This window comes from Moschus berezovskii, chromosome 8 (genome assembly GCF_049115385.1).
Source record: "Moschus berezovskii isolate FMDL1 chromosome 8, NW_MosBer_1.0, whole genome shotgun sequence".
Lineage (NCBI taxonomy): Eukaryota > Metazoa > Chordata > Mammalia > Artiodactyla > Moschidae > Moschus > Moschus berezovskii.
In genome coordinates this window covers 52,217,681-52,240,807 of record NC_142467.1, presented here as the reverse complement: position 1 = coordinate 52,240,807, position 23,127 = coordinate 52,217,681, and the positions used below count along the sequence as shown (strand labels likewise).

The 23,127-nt window shown below is 38.0% G+C and overlaps 1 protein-coding gene across 5 annotated transcripts in view; it reads left to right on the top strand.

Annotated features, from left to right (window-relative positions):
• SPINK5 (serine peptidase inhibitor Kazal type 5) overlaps positions 1–23,127 on the top strand; it is an 84,638-nt gene that overhangs the window by 44,514 nt on the left and 16,997 nt on the right. For 2 of the 5 annotated variants that reach the window (XM_088838577.1, XM_055430707.2), the window contains 15 exons: positions 4,593–4,720; positions 6,372–6,456; positions 7,434–7,561; positions 8,154–8,217; positions 11,011–11,138; positions 12,671–12,767; positions 14,282–14,409; positions 16,056–16,128; positions 17,030–17,157; positions 17,306–17,360; positions 19,903–20,030; positions 20,836–20,908; positions 21,607–21,696; positions 21,806–21,933; positions 22,846–22,945. In XM_088838577.1, coding sequence (XP_088694703.1) covers positions 4,593–4,720; positions 6,372–6,456; positions 7,434–7,561; positions 8,154–8,217; positions 11,011–11,138; positions 12,671–12,767; positions 14,282–14,409; positions 16,056–16,128; positions 17,030–17,157; positions 17,306–17,360; positions 19,903–20,030; positions 20,836–20,908; positions 21,607–21,696; positions 21,806–21,933; positions 22,846–22,945 — 1,533 coding nt within the window. Of the gene's footprint in view, positions 1–4,592; positions 4,721–6,371; positions 6,457–7,433; positions 7,562–8,153; positions 8,218–11,010; positions 11,139–12,670; positions 12,768–14,281; positions 14,410–16,055; positions 16,129–17,029; positions 17,158–17,305; positions 17,361–19,902; positions 20,031–20,835; positions 21,306–21,606; positions 21,697–21,805; positions 21,934–22,845; positions 22,946–23,127 lie in introns of those variants that run through there. The other 3 variants (XM_055430708.2, XM_055430709.2, XM_088838578.1) reach the window with 3 other exon arrangements.

Genomic DNA, 23,127 nt, shown 5'->3' with positions numbered 1-23,127 from the left:
CTGAAGCCTATACTGCTCTTTAGATATTGCCCCCTACCTCCATGTGTGATATTTCTGAAGGCTGTGCTTCCGGTCTTCATCACTCCTTTCCTTTATTCTTATGTAACTTGGACGATCTCATTTCTGACTGCTTTTTCTGCTCTCATCTTTGGTTCCTACTTTGAAGAAAGACTAATTATTTACACATGTAAGGCAGGTTATTTATGTCACCCAGTGGCTTCTCATCTCACTCAGAGTAAGAACCAATGTCCTTCTAGTGACTGAAAATGCTATATGGAACCTGATCTCTGTCACCTCTCAGACCCAGTTTCCCGCTCTTCTATCCAGTGCCGTACTGGTCACCTGGTTGCTTCATGTACATGCCAGGCATTGAGTCCTGGCTTCCCAGCCTGTGAACTCAAGAACACTGTGGTTAGAGTCCTGGGCTCTGGATTCAGACTGTCAGGGTTCAATACTGACTCCACCTCCCTACCAGTAAGGTCAGACAGTTAACATCTATGCATTTTTGTCTCATTTATAAAATAATAATATAGTTCTGTTCTGTTCTGTTCTGTTCAGTCACTCAGTCGTGTCCGACTCTTTGCGACCCCGTGGACTGTAGCCTACCAGGCTTCTCCATCCATGGGATTCTCCAGGCAAGAATACTGGAGTGGGTTACCATTTCCTTCTTATTATTATGTATATTATGTTTATGGAGTCCCCAGAAACCTACCCAAGAATAACAGCATAGTTCTACACACATATTAGGTCCTTAGTATTGTACATACAATGAACTCTACCTTCTATGTGACTTTCTTCCTACTCAGTCATGAGTGTTTATTTCCACCAGCTGTCAAAATTCTGACCATTTCTCATGACTCAGATTAAGTATTTTCTATTCCTTAAAGATTTTTGCCATTTATTCCATAGATGTAATAGCTCTGTTATCTATTATTCTCAATTATAGCATTTTTAAATTGTAACATATAGATGCATCTACATATTTTATCCAAAGAAACTAAAACCTGCATTCTAGATTTTTTTTTTATGGTTTCTCTGACAAATTACCACAAACTTCGTAGCTTAAAAAAGCACAAATGTATAATCATATGGTTATTGAGGTTATAATCTGGCATGGATCCCGAGGGGCTAAGTAATAGGGCTGGCTTCCTTCCTGGAATCTCTATGAAAGGTCCTGTTCTTTGCTTTTTCTAGCTTCTAGAGGCTGTTGTTCCTTGATTCCTGGACTCTCTCCATTATCTTCAAAGCTGACAACACTGCATCTCTAATTGTTCTACCTCTTATTTATTTCAAAGACAGGGTACAAGAGCCCTATCGTTCACATTAGTTTAATTTACAAAACAAAGTGCACATATATTATCATATTTTATGTTTGTCATTATCCAGCTATGAAGGAATACCAGTATTCCCACCTTCAGTTATGATTATTCAGTAAATCCTTTGACTATATCGACTTCACATTATTTTATAATTTTACAATTTGCAAGTAGCAGAGCAAACTCTGTGTCTACTCTCGCATAAGTCTTTCACAGGTTTACCTTTGTTTATTCTATTTCCTAACAACAGCTGCTAAAGTATAATTCTAATAATTGTTTTTTTTTTGGGGGGGGGGAATAGTTGACACAGCCTAAACGTTTGCCTCTAAACTGACTCATTTTCTTAATAATGTTTTGTTACTTGTAACCATCTTTTTGTTAGTAATTCAGAACTGAAAGTATTTTATCCATAATGTCTGAAGAGTTTCTAAATCCTCATAGGTTTTTTGAATGGTCTTAACACAATCTTCTTCTCTCCATTGCCACTGTTATTCTGTTTCAAATATGCATCTCCCATCCCTGTACTTTAAGAAACTCCCAGAGAGTTGTCAGTTTCTCTAGGTATCGTACCTATATTTTTCTCTCCACATATCTTTATTTCAGATATGTATTTCTAAGCTTAGGAATGTCTTTTCTTTTTCAGCCTTTTAAAGACAAAAGAAGGGTCATAATATTTGTTTTTTGGGCACATTATTTTAATTTAAAAATGTCCAACTTTATTGAGATACAATTGGATTATAACATTGGGTAAATTGAAGGTGTATATGCCGGACACTTATAAATTGAAAAATGTTTGTCACCATAGCATTAGCAAAAGTTCCATCATGTCACATAATTGCAACTGTTTTCTGTATGGAGAATATGGGATCTCTTAGGAACTTATAAGTATATAATACAGTATTCTTAACTATAATCACCATGAACTAGAATATATTCATCTTAAATCTGCAAGTCTGTACTTCTGATTACTTTCTCTCTCGCTCACACACACACACACAGACACACACAGACAAACACACATGTAACCACCATCTGCTTTCTATTGCTGTGAATTTTGGCTTCTGGGGATTCTACAGATAAGTGATACCATGTAGTATTTGTCTTTCTCTGACTTATTTTACTTAGCATAATACATTCAAGGGTTTTTTTTTGACTCTATGATATGACATTTATTGATCTAATATATGATGCTTATTGATATCGTAATAAATTGACAGTTAAGGAGACTAAAGTAGAGAGAGGTCAAGGCCAACAGTTGGACAATATACTGTCACATAGTCTTACTGCTGTACACTATAATGACTACTAAATTTTATATTATTTCAGCTTCATAACTCATTTTTTAAAAAATTTTGTTTTTAAATTTTGGGGGCTGTGCTGGGTCTTCATTGCTCTCGGACTTTTCTCTAGTTGTGGGGCACAGGCTTCTCATTGCGGTGGCTTCTCTCGTTGCAGAGCATAGGCTTTAGGGCACATGGGCTTCAGTAGTTGCAGCATATGGGCTCAGTAGTTATGGCTCCCATGCTCTAGGGCACAGGCTTCATAGTTGTGAAGGGCTTAGTTGCTCCGCAGCATGTGGGATCTTCCCAGACAAGGGATCGAACCCATGTCTCCTGCATTGGCGGGAGATTTTAATTTTTTAAAAATTTATTTATTTTAATTGGAGGCTAATTACAATATTGTGGTGGTTTTTGCCATACAGTGACATGAATCCGCCACGGGTATGCATGTGTCCCTCATCCTGAACCACCCCACTCCCCATCCCATGCCTGTGGGTTGTCCCAGTGCACCAGTTCTGAGTGCCCTGTTTCATGCATCAAACTTGGACTGGTCATCTATTTCACATGTTTCAATGCTATTCTCTCAAATCATCCCACCCTTGCCTTCTCCCACAGAGTCCAAAGTCTGTTCTTCATGTCTCTTTGTCTCACGTATAGTGTCATAGTTACCATCATTCTAAATTCCATATATATATGTGTTAATATACTGTATTGGTGTTTTTCTTTCTGACTTCACTCTGTATAATAGGCTCCAGTTTCATCCACCTCATTAGACCCGATTCAAATGTATTCTTTTTAATAGCTAATATTCCACTGTATATATGTACCACAACTTTCTTATCCATTTGTCTGCTAATGGATATCTAGGTTGCTTCCATGTCCTGGCTATTGTAAACAGTGCTGCAATGAACAATGGGGTACACGTGTCTCTTTAAAGTCTAGTTTCCTCAGTGTGTATGCCCAGCAGTGGGATTGCTGGGTCATATGACAGTTCTATTTCATTTTTTAAGGAATCTCCACACTGTTCTCCATAGTGGCTGTACTAGTTTGCATTCCCACTAAGTGTAATCCCTCAGTGTAAGAGGGTTCCCTTTTCTCCATACCCTCTCCAGCATTTATTGTTTGTAGAGTTTTTGATAGCAGCCTTTCTGACCGGCGTGAGATGGTACCTCATTGTGGTTTTGATTTACATTTCTCTGATAATGAGTGATATTGAGCATCTTTTCATGTGTTGGTTAGCCATCTGCATGTCTTCTTTGGAGAAATGTCTGTTTAGTTCTTTGGCCCATTTTTAGATTGGGCAGTTTATTTTTCTGGTATTGAGCTGCATGAGCTGCTTGTATATTTTTTGAGATTAATTCTTTGTCAGTTGCTTCATTTGCTATTATTTTCTCCCATTCTGAAGGCTGTCTTTTCATCTCACTTATAGTTTCCTTCATTGTGCAGAAGCTTTTAAGTTTAATTAGGTCCCATTTGTTTATTTTTGCTTTTATTTCCACTACTCTGGGAGGTGGGTCATAGAAGATCTTGCTGTGATTTATGTCAGAGAGAATACACTCATTTTATCCAAATTGTAAATGGCAGGATTTCCTTCCTTCTCATGAAGGCCCAGTAATATTCTAAGTTTTTCTAGGAATCCTCCCCTTCTAGGCCTGAGTCTCCTCCCCTTTGATTTTTCCGAGCTTTTATAGACTGTGATGTGCAACACATCATAAACATATATATTTTATATTGATCTCCACCAATTTTATCAGCCTTCTTCTGCACCTATGTTGTAAGTACCCTCAAGAGGATGCTGACATTAAACATTTTCAGATCCACTAGAGAGTCAGCACGATTTTGAGTCCATGATAGAAACTTTTTAAATGCTTTTGATTTACTGCTACATGTAATTACTTTTTTCTTCTTACTCTGCATTAGTTATTCTTCAAGACAGACAGAAGTGTAGAGAGGGTAGAAAACCACTCTTTGAGAGCATGTTTTCTTCATTTTCCAGGAACTCTGCAGTGAGTTTCAGAGCCAGGTGAGGAACGGAATGCTCATATGCACCAGAGAGAGTGACCCCGTCCGTGGCCCGGATGGCAAAATGCATGGAAACAAGTGTGCCATGTGTGCAAGCCTGTTGTGAGTGTCTACGCTCTTCTCTCCCCTTCAAGCTCTTCATGACTTATGAGCCCTGTGTCTCAGTGTCTTCATAAATGTGTAGGATATAGACTATTACTTGGATGCTAGACAATTTTAAAAGCATATTTAAAAGACATTAAGTAACACTGAATCACAGTGACAAATGTTATTCTCTGTTCAGCTATCTCTCTATCTTCTACCTAAAGCATAGGAAGAGTCTTAATTTAGTGCAAATATATTTTTACACCTGACAATCATCATTTGTAACAAAAAGAGACCAGAAGTTTGATGACTGATCTGGGTGAGATTAACTGTTTTTAACGCTTGACAATCATCATTCATAACCAAAAGCAGAAATTGGATGATCTGGGTGGGATTATATCTTTGGTTCTTCTCCCACCCCTGACATTTTATGATTCTTGAGTATATTCGGATACTGGTTAAGGGAAAACCAGCTGAACAGAGGTCTCTGGGATCAATGTGTAAACACTTCTAAAATAGCCTGAACAAAAAATGGAACAGAATGGATTGTATTTATCTTTTCAGGGTCATTACCATATACATTATTACCATATGAAATAAGTATTTGTATAAGTGAATTACTGTAAAGATTGAAAGCCTTAAGACTTAGGGCCACATAATAGATGTTTACTGAACTCTCTTCTTTTTAAGAAATATCCATGTTCCTCTTGGTCACTGTTTTCCTGAGTGGGGCCAGAGCTCCACTGTGCTGGACAATATAGAAGTGCAATCATTGTCACCTCTGATTCTCCTCCTCAGATTCTCAGTCCTCTAGTGAGCCCCACTCTAAAATAAATGCTGAAAAAAACACTTAAAAAATATACCTGTTTAAAGAGGTGCAGAGTTATTGCCCCTTAACTTTCACATGTTTTGGTCTAATATAAGTATATTCACATAGTTCCTTAGAGGAAAGATTGACAGAGGCAGCCAGTAGATTAAACAGTGCCTGAGATTCAAGAAATCAGGGCTCTCCTCTCACATGCTTGATTAGCTAGTGCTGTATTAATGACTATACTAGAAGTGATATAAGCTAAGGATTTGTCCAGTTCTGATAATGGTACATGTCAGTAGGACATAGCTAGAATGTCAAAATCTTAGGCTTATGATTTCCCTCAAAATATCAGCTGTCAAATCTTCTTGGACTTGAATCATTATTATACTCTAAAACTTGAACTCACAATTGAATTTTAATTCCATTAAAATAATATTTAAATTTTTAATTTTATAGTGAGACATGGTTTATTTTGATTATGGGTCCATCATAGGATTGTATCACTCCTTAGTGTCATCATTATACTTGTAATTATTTAGATAGCAATTTTGAAAAATCAAGGCAATTGTTGCTTTTTTTCAGATCATTAATTGAAGTCACTGACTGATAGAAAAAAGTCCACCCAAGGGTCACATACTGATAAAAAAAATACTAGTTTTGTATTTTTAAGGGCAAGTGTTAACTACTGAAGTTATCTGCATTATTGGGCAAAGTATTAGCACCTCTTGATTGGATAAATTTGTACTGAAGACTGAATCTGATTTTTGGTCTGGAAAACTCTCATTCCTTTTTAAAATATATTACCAAAGAGAATGGAAAACTGAATTTAGTTTGTATCTTCTTCTTTTTTTATTGCAGCAGACTTGAAGAAGAGAAGAAAAATGTTGGCGAGGAAGAAAAGGAGAAAGCCGAGACTGAGAAAGTTAAGAGAGAAGCAGCACAGGTAACTGTTTCAGGTCCTTGGAGCTGCATGAACACCCCATTCTCTCTGGGCAAGGGAGAGAGAGGCCCCATGTACTAGTATTTTTATTGTTTCTCTGACAAATTATCAGAAATTTACTAGCTTAAAACATTACAAACTTATGATTTTATGATTATTTAGGTTATAACTCTGACATGGACCCAAGGGGCTAAATCACAGGGTTGGGAGGGCTGTGTTCCTTTCTGGAATCTCTATAGGAGGGCCTGTCTCTCTGCTTTTTCTAGCTTCTAGAGGCCTTTCATGTGCTTTGGGTCTTGGACTCTTTGCATCATCCTTAAACACTGCATCTCTAGTTGTTCTTCTGTAGGCACAGCTCCCTCTTACTGTTCAGTCTTAACTTGTCCAGTTTTAAGGTTTGACCCCTGTGGTTTCATTGGGCACACTAAGATAATCCATGATAATATCCCCATCTCTAGGTGCTTAACTTATTCACATCTGCCAAGTCCCCTTTGCTCTGAAACATATTCATAGGTCCTGGATATCAAGATTTGGACAGATTTCGGGTCAGGAGCTAATATTCTGCCAACCACAAACTGCTTTATGAAAGGGACAATAAATTACTGTTTTTAATCTCTCACAGTGCCTAGCCCAGAATAATATTTGAATTAAGTTGAAGGTTTTCTAATGAGATAAGTGACAGTAATCTTATATTTCAAATAATGTGTGCTTTATGAAAGGGACAATAAATTACTGTTTTTAATCTCTCACAGTGCCTAGCCCAGAATAATATTTGGATTAAGTTGAAGGTTTTCTAATGAGATAAGTGACAGTAATCTTATATTCCAAATAATGTGTCTTGTCTAGTATTGACCTTCTGCGTCACCATCTTGATGCATCCGTTATGTTTGGGGCATTATATCCTAGTTTTCAAAGGGGTAACGTGGAGGAAGCATTCAATATTTCATTACCTGATGCCTAACTCCTCCCTCATTTGGCAGGAGCTGTGCAGTGAATATCGCAGCTACATGAGGAATGGACAACTTCCGTGCACCAGAGAGAACGACCCCATTGAGGGCCCCGATGGGAAAATCCACGGCAACACTTGCTCCATGTGTGAGGCCCTCTTGTGAGTAGAGCTGCGGTCACTGGTCCTCCTAAGTGCTGGAGAGGATAGAGGATGTGGTGGGTGAGAGCGAGCATGTTGAAGGTTTCCTTTCTGAGGTAGACAGTGAAGGTGACCTTTTCACTGAGTACGGGGATTTACTATTACAAAGCTGTCTACTTCGTGCATTTCTTTGTAGTGTTCTCAGTGTTCTGAAACGTACTTGAATTGCTATTAAGGGGGGACCATGTACTAAGGGGAAACTCCCCCAGAGTTAATGGCATACAAGGATTGGCCATTTTTGTTCTGCATACAAACTGTCATGAATAATCCAAAGATGTAATCATTGTGTGCTAACAAATTGAAAGTACCGTATCATCTCATCAATTTTTTAAGTATCCTCATTGCTTCCTGGGAGGAAGGACCCCATCTTTGATTTCCAAAAGAAGTAGAGCAGTGAAAATGTATTTATTGGTTGGCCACAACACCTGTGTCTTTAGGTAACACTAAAAATAAGAGATAGAAGTAATGGAATATGTCTATCTAGAGAGATTCCCTTTAGGATAATATGTACTGGGTACTAGGAATGGATTGATCCCCTGCCTTTCTCTTACAGCCAGCAAGAAGAAAAAGAAAAAGCAGCAGCTAAATCTAGAAAAGCTAAGAGAGAAGCTGAAAAGGTAGTTATCCTGGAAGCTTCATACCACAATGAAGCTTTGTAGTTTCTCTTTAAAAATAACTCATGGGATCACTGAAGGCCTATGTGCGAGAACTCAAGGTTCAGTGAGTCCAGGGGTTGATAAAATTTTCTTAGAGTCAGACAGTAGATATTTTAGGTTGCGACTATTCGGTCTCTGTCGCGACTACTCAACTCTACTACTGTAGCTCTAAAGCAGCCGTGGATAATGTGCAAACAAATGGGCATTTATTTTGCATAAATAAAAATTTCCAGTAACTTTTTATTTATACAAAAAGGTGGTGAGCCAGGTTTTGCTCACAGGCCATAGTCTGCAAACTTCTAATTTACTCCATTGCCCTATTTTTAAATGAAGATTTAAAATCCAGAGAGAGGAAGAACTTGCGTACAAAGGAAGTGAGAGTATTGGTATCAGAATCTTTGTTTTTCCAAATTTCTCACACTTGAAAAATGGGAACAACAGAATTCAAACTTGGACTTCATGACACCAAACCTAGGATTACTTCTATACAACATGGAGCTTTAGATGAACACATTTGGTCAAACCAGGAGTGTCCCTTGCTTTCATTATTTCTGGGGCCAGCATTTGGGCAAACATTAGAGCAACATTCCCAGATAATATGTTCTTGGTTCCAAAAGTACTGACTCCAGGTAGATTTTTCCAGGTTTGTGGTCATTTCCTTGCCCCCATCAAAAACTATTGATGTTAAAAATAATCTCTCAGAAATATCACTTGGAATTCTGAATGATTTGGTTTGTTTTACAATTGTATTTCCCACAATTGAGAATCTGAATTTAAAAAATATTAGCTCATATGCTTTCCTTTTCAACATCAGCAGGAGACTAGTCTTTGGCATCAGATGATTTCTGATTTCACATTAGCTACTACCAATAAACTATCCTCTCATATTTCTTTTGCTAAATATGACCAGTTAGGGAATCTGGCAGTGAACCGTGAAGCAGAGCTAGGAAAAGTCACTCTTGTCTTCACTGAGTTTCGATTTGAACTAAAAGATACAGAAAAAAATACAAAGTCAATCTTACTTGCCATTGGTAATTAATTATATGATCTTAAGTGTTTACTTAGTCTATCTCAATTCCTCATAAATTTACTGAGTACTTCCGAGATGTCAGTCATTGTAGATATGTGTAGAAATATATTATCTCACATTATTGTCATGACAATTCAGCACATGTACTGAATACTTAATATTGGCCATTATTATTTTAACTGTGTGGAATTAATATTATTTTCATTTTATAGAAAAGGCAGTTGAGGCACAGAGAGGGCAAGACCCCTCACCCAAGGTCTCAGGGTAACAGATTAAAAATCTAACTAATAATATTAAATAGCCATCAACACACTGGGTTTGTCTGGACACACCTGGTGTTAGGGTCCGGAATTGCCCTTCCCTCAAAGGAACAGAGGACGCTCACAATAATGCAAGACACACAGTGAGGTTTATTTCCAGCTAAAGGGGTCCAAGTGTCTGCCCAACGCAGTGGGTTTCAACAAGGACCCTGAGCACTCAGAGCCAAGGGGTTATATAGCATTTTCAAACCATATTAGTTTTAAAACATCCACACATAGTAATCTTTTTACACACAGTAATTTTCCACACTCTACACACAGCTGTATATCTCACCTCCTGGTGGTTTAACGAGATAAGCCCATCTGGCCCTTTGACCTATTTGCCTGATCTCTGTGTCACAACCGCCCACATTCTGGTGTTTAAGATTAACTTGTTCTTTTAGGTTGCTGTCTTCCTAGGAATCCTCTCTCATCCTTATTCAACAAACAATTCTAGGGATCTTTACTTAAAACAACCTTAACTTTGGTTCTACAAGCGGCAAGCAAAGTACAGAAGCAAAAATGCATTGCAGGAGCATTAAGTTCTATATTAGGTTCTACACTGGAATATTATGTGAAATTCTTTAGGAAAGGGAAAGAAATCAGAATGAGAAATGGTGCAAATGACTGAAAAAGACTAGAACAGAATGACTGAAGTATCTGGGATGCTTTGCTATGGGATAAGGACAAGAGGACTTTCTCCAGATATTTGAAGGAGTCCGGGTGGAAGAAGAAAAATATCTTCAGTTTTTCTGAAGGAAGTAAGATATATTGACTTTGCTTACTGGTTTGAAGGAACACGCTCATCCTATTTGCTGTGACATCTCAGAAAAATAAAACCCTATGAATAATATCACTCCTATAAGAGTGATTAGAGTTCCTTTTCAAGAGCCTTCTAAGTAGCACATGGCTAATTTGTGGGAAATTCTGGAATGAATTATCTGGAGGGTAATGAACTCCTTATCACTACAGGTGTTCCAGTGCAAATTACACAACTTATTGGCAGGCGTGACATAAAGGGGATATCAGGTGAACTTCCAAGTTCTACCTAAACCTTAATTCTTTAAAATTCTATGCTATATACAGTGTTTTTATTGCATTGTAATATAATAGAGATAGACAATAAAGTCTTGATTAAGAATTGTGTCCAATCCTCTGAGAACCCAGTTTATTAAGAGATTCTTGCTTATGTGTGACTGCCAGGTTCAGTCTGGAGTTCCAAGTTAAATCTCAAGCAAAAAGAAACAGGAAATTCTTTTTAAGTCCTGTGGTCTTTAGTAGGAATTGAACAAAACAACTGCCAGAAAGAAACATTCATAGGTCATTTTCATTTCCCCTTTTTTCCCCCAGGAAGCACTTAGTAGGGACCCAGCAGAGTTATTTTCAAGAAAATACCCAAACTCTTGCCTTTTCTCCTCCTTTTAGGATGCATGCAGTGAATTTCGGAGCCTTCTTCAAAATGGAAATCTTTTCTGCACTCGAGAAAATGACCCTGTGCGTGGCCCAGATGGCAAGACCCACGGCAACAAGTGCGCCATGTGCAAAGCAGTCTTGTGAGTGTGCAGATGAAGTCCATGCTGTGGGTGGCAGAGCTGGGAGGATAATATATAGTGTTGGTCCTTTCCTTACATGTACTGTAAAAGCAACAAATGATCATGTGTAAATCATTTTAGGGTGACTCTTTACAGAGGCTCAGATTCACAATTCCAGAAACAGACAATAGATGACCAAATTATTATACTACATTCTCCATTAGCTCTGGGGCAATGCCTCACAGTGGATCACACCATCTTTCTTGATAAAATTCTAAGTCCTTTGCTGTCAGGTGGATCCCTTCTCTGGATTATTTTGTAATCCTCAGTGGAAAGAGTGCACAGATTTTACTACCAATCTGACTCCTCTACCTACATTTTTTTTTTTTAAATCACATTTTTAAGAAATTAAAGATATCTCTATACATAAGGTTTGGAAGTAAATCTGAAATATTTGTCATTTAACAGTCATTTGCTGAACATCTAGAATGTTTACATGTATAGTAGTTATACAAAGATGAATGAAATAGTATTACCAGAAATGATATAGTTCAGTAAGGATTAGACATGGGAATAAATTAATATAATACAAAGGAGTAATTGCTAAATGAAAAATGATGTATACAATGTGTTATGGTAGCTCAGGAAAGGGAGAGTTAATAGAAAGTTTTATGGAGGGATAAAACTGGATCTGGTAATTTGGATAATATGTGAACAGTACAGGAAGGAATGAGGATAAAACAGGGAACAGCATAGGTAAAATCTAAAATTAAGGAAGGCGTAGTATGTACATAAAAGAGCAAATCATTTTAGTTAGAACTTATCCACTTCACCAGCTTTGAATGCCAGATAGTGGATTTTGAAGTCAATTCTGTATATAGTGGCAAGTTGCTAAAATTTTTCAGCCAGGGGAGTAAGTGGCATAAATGTGGTTCCTTTTTGGAAGATTTATATGTTAGCAGTAAAAAGAAAAGCAAGGTACCAAAATTCAGAATGCTGTTGGTGGTAGTAGGGAATTACAGTAATCCAGCAAGAGGTAACTGGAGCACAGAGCTAGAACAGAAGGTGAGTACATCAACATGGGAGACGCAGGAAAGTGAAACCAATGTAAACAGCTCTGTGAGCTGAAGAAGAGGGAGCAGTAGGGATGGCGCCAGTGTTTTGCTCTCTCTGAAGGAGAATGCAGGACGAAGAACACATTTGGTAGAGGAAATAATTATGTTGGGACCTCTTTAATATGAGGTGTTTGAGAGAAATCCCTCTGGAGATTCACATGAGCATTTACAAAATGCTAATTAATTGCTCACCAAGTCTTGCTTGTGGTTCCGTAAATGCTAGTTTTCTTCTACTGCAATAAGAGTCTTCCAGGCAAAGGGATACAATATAATGCATTTTTCTATTTTCGAAGAAGAGGGCCTGCAATGTAACAGATGTTCGGTAAATGCTGGTGAATTCTATAAAAACCTAATTTGGTCGTAGGATGAGAAACTCGTAGAAATGCATTCCACTCTCTGTAATCTATTATTCCCTACCTCCCACTTTCTAATTTTCAGCCAGAAAGAAGATGAAGAAAGAAAGAGAAAAGAAGAGGAAGATCAGCGGAATGCTGCGGGCCATGGTTCCAGTGGTGGAGGAGGAGGGAAAGCTAAGGTGAGAGCTGCCTCTAAGTTCCGTAACCAGAGTGGGCTCAACTCAGTGGCACTGGGGCCATGGCAGAGCCTGTGGTCAAAGGCTATGAGTGTACACAGCACTGAGCTGGTGAGCATCCTTGGAAGGACAGGGGATTTCCCCTTATGACTGCAGAGTAATATCCAAGCAGTTTTTAGTTTCTCTAGGGCTCACTCTGACTTCTCTGAACTTGAAAATAATTAACACGATGACCTGATCCCAGTCTCCTGACTCCTCTTTCTATCATCTAGCTTTGAAGCCAATGCATGATCCTAGGAGAGTAAGTGGCATAAATGTAATGATGTTCCACATCATGTGCTCTTCAGTTCCTTTCTTTAGGCTCTCTCTCTGACTGGAGACACTTTTTGGAGGTATATTTGCTATTGTTCCAAGACAGGATAATATAGTGAAAGAGCATAGGTTTTTGAGTCAGATAGTTTAGGGTATGATCCTACCTTTGCCACCTGGACTTGCAAAGCATCGAATAAATCACTTCATCTCACTCAACTCTATAGTTTCTCTTACTGAGCAGTACTCTTATAGGGGTACAGTAACTTAGGCAAGTGTTGGCACATTTCCTGAGACGTTTTAAATGTCACTATGACAATGTTGCATACAAGCCCACTCCTCAGGCATGTGAACACAACTGCTAAGATCACAGACACTTTGTCTTTAGTCGTATGACATGGTCACAGCCATCTTATCGCCAGTCATATGCCCTGGGGATGTCAAGACTCTCTCTGACTCCAGATCTGACATAGGCCCAGTGTTTGCCTTTGAAAAATTTTGGCTTTTCTCTTTGTGCATATTTCCTCCTGTAGGAGGTTGAGTTCTTACTCTCAAGTATAGACTTGTTAAGACCCTTTGTCTATCTTGTCTATAATTTACTGAAGCCTGTATTCTTTGGCATTTTGCAAGATTTTATGCTTTCTCCTAGCACGTCTTTCTCTCTTCTATCTACATTAGAGGTCAGCAATTTTTTTTTTTTCTGTAAAAGGCCAGATAGCAAATATTTTAGGCATTGCAGATTACACAGTTTCTGTTACAACTATTCAACTCTGCCATGTCGATGGGACATCAGCCTTAAATAATACTTAAATGAATGAGTGAAGGTGTATTTCAAGTTTTATATATAAAACTTCCTATATAGGAACAGACAGCAGGGCAGATTAGTGTTGTAGGCCATAATCTGCTGCCCTTTGATCCCAATTAAATCCCAATTGGAATCCCAATTAAATCCCAATTGGAATCCCAGTTAAATCCCAGCCAGCTTTATAATTTCCTTGTGTAAAACCTTAAAAGCAACATTACCCATGACAGCTGCCCTCTTAGAATATGGATGATTCTAGCCCCCCTTCTGTTGACAGCAATCCTAGGTGTTACGTGCTGTATAAGAGGAGATGGATAAGAAATTCTGACTCAGATTATTTAACAAACTTAATAAACATACAGCAGACCAAGTCATCCAGGGGGCCTGCTCTCTTTTCGCTTTTCAGGACCAATGTGCGGAGTATCGGGAAAAAATGAAAGATGGAAAACTCAGCTGCACTCGCGAGAGTGATCCTGTCCGTGACGCAGATGGCAAATCATACAACAACAAGTGTACCATGTGTAAAGAGATACTGTAAGTACTTTTCTCAACCTGCTTGTCTAAAAGATAGCCACATATTCCTCCCGAATTAATGGCTGTTTCTCATTTGCCTGTAGTCTCTTTCATGAAAACTACCCTTTCTGTTAATTCTCAAATATTATCTCCTTCTGAATCCCCTAAGGAACAATGAGCCCAAGCAAGGGCAGCTAACCTGTGGCTGATTCCTACTCTATTTTGTACCATAATTTTGTGAACTATAAGCCACTGGAGATTTGTTATCAGATCCGTGACTGTAAATTGAATTCCACCAGACTGAATCATTACAGGTAGTCTCTTTTTCCTAGTATTTTGTTAAGGTTCCATGACTTTATGTTTGTTTGAATCTTCAGGTTACATTGACTACCACTTCCCTATTTTTATTTTATTTTCAATTGAAGGATAATTGCTTTACAGTATTGTATAGGTTTCTACCAAACATCAACATCCATCAGCCATAGGTTTACCCATGTCCCCTTCCACTTGAACATTCCTCCCACCTCCCTCCCCATCCCACCCCTCTAGGTTGTTTGAGAGAACCTAAGTCATATAACGTATTTCTTACATATGAAAAGGGAGCTCCCTAAGATACACACACACACATATATTCATGTTATATATATATTCATATACATTTCTTTTAAGCATAAAGCCAAATGAAACTTTGAAAGAGATATACATGTACCAGAGTTCTGTACTGTTTGGATCTTGGATCAGAATCACCTGGATTTATTAAAAGTCAGATTACTGAATCTCAATGTAGATACTGTCAGTAAAACTGTTGGGATTGACAGTGAATCTGATTTTTAAAATCTCACAGGTTATTCTTAATGTACATGAAAACTTAGGAACCACTAGCATAAATATTTTATCAGAAAGGTAAAAGATTAAAGAAAAAACCCCCCAAACCATACTCCTAAGGCACTTCCTATATCACTTGTCTTCTACCTTGGGATCCAATGATAACCTAGATAAATTGAAATATTAATGCTAAACACTCAGTCATGTCCAACTGTTTGTGACCCCATGGACTATAGCCTACCAGGCTCTTCTGCTCATGGAATTCTTCAGGCAAGAATATTGGAGTGGATTGCCATCCATTTCCTTCTCCAGGAGATCTTGCCAACCCAGGGATCAAACTTGGGTCTTCTGCATTGCAGGCAGATTCTTTACTATCTGAGCCACCAGGGAAGCTTAGACTGACCTACAAATCAAGGAACAAGAATGGTGAATTGGAAAGGAATTAAAACTACAACTTATGGAAAAAAGGTGAAAGAACTGAGGAAGCTGGACTTGAAGATCTGAAGCTTGCTTTTAAATATCTGAAGGATTAATATCAGGGAGAGATAATGGATTTAGCAGGCTTGTTCCATGCTTTCCTGAGGATGTGAAGTAAGGATGAAAGCTACAGGGAGATTAATTTGGACATATATAAAGGAGACTTCGAGATTAACTGAGTTGATCTCCCTAGAATATCTATCTTGTAATGGGGAGCTTCTTAATACCCAAGGTGACTGTCCATCTCTGAGAGGTACAGAGAGATTCTCTATGAAGAAGGTGGATTAGGATATATAAACTCTTAGGCTTCTTCCAAACCTGGATATGTGTTAACAACATGACTACTGAACTCTTTTCTTTTTTAGGCAAAGAGAAGCAGAGGAAAAAAACAAGCCATCTGGCTACAGATCAAATGGGACTGATTCAGCATCAGGAAAGGTGAATCATTAGCTAGGTTTTGGCAAGAATGGTCTTTCTGTAAGTCATTACTTGACTATCAAAAATGTGGAAAGAGCATGCCAGTGTTGCCAGTCAAGTTCTTGTGCTTAGAAGCTCAGAAGTCATCATGGATGTGAATATCACTGATAACTTGTTCAGTCCGGAAATTTAACACCAAATGGAAATTTTCCAGCCTAACACTTTATAAAACACTTTTATAAAGAGTAGTTTGTTTAATTATCTCAATAGCCTGGTCAACTAAGATTTTCCCAATCTCATTTTATAGATGGGGAAAATGAGGTTTGGCTGCTATAACAAATTATTACCAACAGTAACTTAAAACAATCCTGATTTAGCATCATACATTTCTGGAGTTCAGAAGTCCTAAACAGGTCTTACTGTGTTAAACCCAAGGTGTCAGAGAAAGGCTGCTTTCCTTGCTGGAGTTTCTGAGAAGATCTTTTTCTTTGCCTTTTTTTTTTTTTTTTTAATGTATCATTCTGATTCTGGTTTTCCTGCCTTCCTGTTTCAATCATAAGAATCTTTTTGATTACACTGGGCCCACCCAAATAATCCAGGATAATCATCCCATTCTAAAGTAACCTGGTTATAAAGCCACCTAAACTTGCTGTGGGGGGGGGGGCTCTACACTGGACCACAGAGGTGTCCAAGTGATCATTTCTGGAATATGTAACCTTACATGGCAAGCAGGAATTAAGGTTGAAGATGGAATTCATCTTCAGAAATTACCACTTGGACACCTCTCTGGTCCAGTAAAGAGCCTCCCACAACAAGATTAGGTGGCTGCCCAACTCCTTAGTCAAGATCTTCAAAATTTTCAAGCTCAGTCAAATACTATGTGAAAATAGCCATCTCCAATATAATTTTTCCTTCTTTTCAGGATGTATGCGATGAGTTTAGAAGTCAAATGAAAAATGGAAAGCTTATTTGTACCCGAGAAAGCGACCCTGTACGGGGTCCAGATGGCAAGACACATGGTAACAAGTGTGCTATGTGTAAGGAAAAGCTGTAAGTATTTTTCAAAAAGGAGCTTTTAATTGTTGAGTCTTAAAGTAAATAATCACTCATCCGTTCAAGACAACATTTTTTTTTTTAAGCATACCTGAGGTGTTTGTTCATTTTGGTTGAAACGTTTCTTCTCATTTTTCTTTTCAAGGGAAAGGGAAGCAGCTGAAAAAACAAACACCACCGGAAAGGACAGTGAAAAACAGGTAACATGCATTGGACACGTCTTGTGCTCAACTGCCGTCACATCCAACTCTGCAACCTCGTGGATGCAGCCCGCCAGGCTCCTCTGTCTATGGGATTTCCCAGGCAAAAATAGTGGAGGGCATTGCCATTTTCTTCTCCAGGGGATCTTCCCGACTCAGGAATCAAACCCACGTCTCTTGCATCTCCTGTATTGGCAGGTGGATTCTTTACCATTAGTGTCACCTGAGCATGCTCATACTTAAATTTGTTTGAGTGGTTGCAAGCTCGGTTTATTCAACAGATAAACAGAATGCGTATTGTGGAAAGCATACTCTGCCCCAGTTGTGAACATGATGATAAACAAGAAAGACATGAACAGATATTCAGAGAAATAGCATGGAATTTAATTGTCCTCAGGGCAACTCCGATGCATTACCACACATTATAGGAACAATGGCACTTGTCAAATTATTGTTATTATCAACTTGATCTCCCCCCTGAAGTTTAAAAACAATTATGTAAACAGATGCCAAATTTACAAACAAGAAAAGGATCAAAAGCTTGGAGCTCCAGATGGTAAATTCTTGACTTGGCACTCTAGTGCCATCTTGTGTTCAATTTGGGGTTTTAAAAATAAACTTCAATGCTTTAGAACACCAGCACAGAGACGATGACACCATGCAACCTCTTCTAATCCATCGATGGACTGAGGAAAGTAAAAGAGTGAAATTTCCCCAGGAAAGTTTCCCACTAAAGAGGCAACTTTTCATTCGTTTTATACTGACTAAGCAAAATGGAACATTAGTAGTAGTGGCCATTTTTGAAAAATATATTGGGAATATCTGTTACCCATATGTTGGTAGATCAATGGCTTTGAGAAAATACTTTATTGTACAACTTCAAATGATCTCTACTGGACATCTATTCTAGATTGGTAAATTTCTTTCAAGTTTACAATATCTATTTCAGGAATTTCAAGCAAGGAAAAAAACTATATGTACGTATAGAAAATACCCAGATATTTTTTGTGCCTGTGGCGAAAAGAAAGCTACAGTCCAATCTACAAATGCAAACTAAAATAAGCTTTACAAAGTACATGCACCATCATATTTAAATCTGCCCACAATCAATGCAGTAGGTGGTGGTGTTCCAATTTTACAGTTGAGGAAAAAATTCAGAGAAGTTAACTACCCACAGATAACAAATAGAAGAGCTAGAGATTTGCACCCAAAGAGCAAAGGCTACAATTTATTCATGTGGGTGCTATCACAAACACAGATGTATGTGGCACTTTAGGCACCTGGAAGAGGAAAAAAAAATTCTAGCAAATTTAAAAATGATGGCTATGAGACATTTCATTTGTTGACCAGGCATTCAATTCCAGAGAACAGTTCAACTGCTATTAAACAGAGAAAAATAGGTCTGGAGTTGTTCATGGTACCACAATTTAAAGAAAGGTAATTCCAATCTAGGTTATTGATAGTATTTTTAAAGATAATCTTCCCATATAGTGTAACTCTTTGGGCTTAAAAAAAAAAAGTTTAAGACAAACGTCTATGGATGTTCAAAAATTTCAGCAGGGGTCAAATCCTGTGGGCCCAGTTCCATTGCCTTCTTTTTAAGGTTCTTATGTTTCAAGGAGTAAAGAAGGCAGCTAGTTCCATGTTCTTAGAGATGTACCAGGAATCTTATCTTCTGCCATGTAAAGGCAAAGAAGGCAAGGAATCTATAGCCTGGTTATTAATAGGTTTCTGACCTCTGTTCCAACACTGATTTTAATCACTTATATCTGTGAACTTTTTTTTTCTCATCTGGAAAATGGGGATAATGTGTGCTTATCTTATAGATTTTTTAATGACAACCAAAAGAAATCCATTACCACATACAACAAAATGCTAAGAATATAATACAGATTTGATGAAACAATTTAAAAAAATTTTGTTCTTGAGGAACAAAGCTAAAACTTTAGATGTTTATATGTTGCCTTGCCAAAGGGTGTCTTTCAATTCATTCTAGGGCTTTTTAATGTGTGAAGTAATGAGTTGAGGTGCAGTGCAACAGATTTGGGGTTCAACCCAGTGAAACTATATAAAAATGGCACAGGCTGCCTTAGGTGGTAGTGAAATTCCACTGGGGCTGACAAGTATTTGAAAGGGATGCTTTGGAGAGGATTCAGACTTCTTAAGCAGATACTGAACATAGTGCTCGTAAAATGGGTCCCCCGCCTCCGGGATCTAATGCCTGATGCTCTGAAGTGGAGCTAATGTAATAATAACAGAAATAAAGCACACAATAGATGTAATGTGCTTGAATCATCTCAAAACCATCCCCCAAGCCCCAGTCCATGGAAAAACTGTCTTCCACAAACTGGTCCCTTGTGCCAAAGAGGTTGGGAACCGCTGCTTTAAAATACATTTCATCTCTAAAATTTTACTTGCTCCAGATTTGTATTTTCCTCCTCAACAGTTATGAGTTTACATATAACCAACCAATCATATTTTCTGTTTTAAAGATCAGATGATTGTAGAAACATCTGTTTTTTGTTGTTGTTCTTATTGGCAGGATCAGTGTCATGAATTCCGGAACTTGGTGAGAGATGGAAAGCTTATTTGCACCAAAGAAAACAACCCTGTTCGAGGCCCATATGGCAAGATCCATGCCAACAAGTGTGCTATGTGTCAGAGCATCTTGTGAGTAGAGAGGTTCATGAATCAGTTTGATATGCTGTGTCTGCTTCCCAGAAATCAGTTCCTTTTGATTTAAAACTTATGGTGTTTGGCATCACACATTAAAAATATATACTAATAGCTCCTCAGTTTAGAAGAGGACAGTAAGTTTCTAAAGCACTTCCATAAGAAATTTCTATTTTGAATATTATGAGAAGCATAATCATTCCAGGAGCAGCTGGGATAGGAGAACACCCTGATGTATCATGCCAACATCACTGACCTTGACACTTCCTTCAAAGAGGAAGTGTCTCAGATAAGTGACATGGGACAAATCCGTTCACTCTGCAGAGCCTCAATTCCTCCTGTATACAAAGAGAATAATGACTACACAATAGAGTTTTGGTAGGGATTCAAGGAGATAATATTTTTTAAATGTTTATAAACTTTAAAGCATAATAGCAATATAAAGAACAATCAATACAGGAGAGTTTTATTGTAATTCAATAAGAAAATAAAAAGGAGAAATGAAGCAACTCTCTACCTGAGAGTCATAAATAATCCTATTAGGAAAAAATGTAATGACCCTTCAGATGTATATCACTCTAGATGATAGTCTAGAAACTGGGTTTATGAAAGTTGACAGCACTGTCACAAATATATTATGAAAACCCCAATGATCAGAACTTATTTGTTTAAAAAGTATCATGCATTTTTTAGATATTAGAAAACAGTGTTAGATAGTCTAATGTTTAGAATTAGAGAAATATTTGGTTAAACAATTCAATAATAACTCTGGAAAAACTATCCCTTTCATAAAATTTTTCAGTGAGCGAGAAGCTAATGAAAGAAAAAAGAATGAAGAAGAAAGATCAAGAGCCAAGCCCTCAAATGATGCAAAGGTTATTTTTTAAGATACGAAGATAACTATTTTACCTTTCATCCTCAGATTCTTGTCTTCTCCTTCACTTTTTGGATAATAAAGTTGCTAATCTTCTGCTTCAAAGAAAGTTGATTTTGCCAATATTGTCATGTTGGGTTATAATAAGATTTATCTCCTGGCTTTGAAGTTTAATGTTTTTTCTCAATTTTATAGAGAATTCTCCTGCAATGTGTATCGATTATTGCTTTGGTCTCTCCTGTTTGGGAGAATTGTGGACTGAAAAATAGTGGGTAAAATTCCTTACCACCTCAACTGCATGCTTATGTCTGACACTTTAAATGTGAAATGAGGCTTCATGTTGCTTGTTGACATTGATTTTTAACAATTTATGTAAAATAAATTAGTCTCAAAGTCTCTCTTTTAGCGTCTCTCCTTGATGCCTTTCCCATTTTCTCCAGAGGGTCTTCTGAGCATCAGTGAATCAGTAGTGCACATGCCTGATGCCGCCTTTTCTATTTGCTTTTCAAGATCACAAAGAAGACATCTTCAGTCAGTCTTTCACCAGTGATAATGACATAGAGTCAGACAACTGTGGGATTGTCCTCTGGTCAAGAGTGTATCTCCCGTGAAAAGTAGAGGAAAAGAAAGATTGATGGAAAGGGCGAGCAAGACGAGGAGATCTTTCAAGTACTGTTTTATGTTTCCCTATATTTCCAGGACCAGTGCAGAGAGGTTCGGAATGAAGCGGAGGATGGGAAGTTTAGAGAGTCTGGGCGTTCCTTGGCCTCCATTGCCAGGATAAGTGCAGTGAGTCTGAGACCAGAGCCAAGAGAGGAACTCCTAAAACCAAGTTTAAGAAAGTAACCAAGTCACAAAGGGAAAAAGGCATGCCCACTTCCCTTTTCTTATTTTCTAGGATGAGTGCAGTAACTTTCGACAGCAAGTGAGGAATGACGAGCTCATGTGCACTAGAGAGAATGACCCTGTGCTTGGTGCTGATGGAAAGTTATACAAAAACAAGTGCTACATGTGCAGAAGTATCTTGTGAGTAATAGGATCCTGCACCCGCTTCAGCGAGTAAGGGGACTGCATTTTAAGAGACTGTTGATTAAACACTCATGTGCTCATGAATCCATGCAGGCTTTAAACCAAGTCTTTAGATGAAACGCTTTTAAGCTGACAACACCTGGTACAGGAGAAAGAACACTTGGACTTGAAGACAGGAAATCCAGATGGAAGTTCTAATCATGATATTTACTAGATATGTCACTTAAAAAATGTTTTCCAACCCTCAGGATCATAGTTACAAGAAATTATTCCAAATCTGTTCTACAACTAGATCATACGTAAGAGAGGTCTTACACACACACACACACACATGCATGCACACACAAAGATTAGTCCTTCAAAATAAGTTAGAGTCTCCAAGGCTAAGGAATTTGTTTTTTCAAAAGGGTTTCTAGTTATTCTGATGAACAACTATATTTGGGGATCTATGGACATGATGGATGATGATGGTTCTGAAAACAACACTATGAACACAACAGTTATATATATATTATATATATAATATATATATGTATATATTAGCTCCTCACAGTATATTCCTTGAGGAAGGAATTACCAAAACTATCATCTTTTTATGGGACTTCCCTGGTGGCTCAGATGGTAACGACTCCACCTGCAATGCAGGAGACCCAGGTTTGATCCCTGGGTTGGGAAGATCCCCTGGAGAAAGGATACTTTAAACAACTTGTCCAAGGTCACACATCTGTTAAGTGAAGGGAGTGCCAAGCCAGCTCCCAGTTGTGTACTTTTCTTAACAGGTCTTCCTGGCCACTTTCTCATTCAATGTTCTGTGGTTCCATCATATTTTATTAGAAATGTTTAACTTCCAACTAGAAATTACAGGAGCCAGTCTTGTGGACGTAAATTTACTTTTGTCTTCTTTTCTAGTGAAAAAGAAGCTTTGGAAAGGATAAGATTTGAAGAAAAACCATCCCATTTTAGATCTTCTGAAGAGGAAGACAGCCCAGATTCTTCCATTTCTACTCTGGTAAGAACTGCTGTTTCTAAAAAGTTATTTATTAATTCACTTATTCTGGGGGTTGGGGGGCACTGCAGTTGCTACTTGCCCTCCATAAACCTCATTTCATGTAAAGGCCTAGGAAAGACTGATTCAGTACAGCCTCAAGTCCTTTCAAGGAATCTGTGGAGTTCATGCTTAGTAAAAGTCTC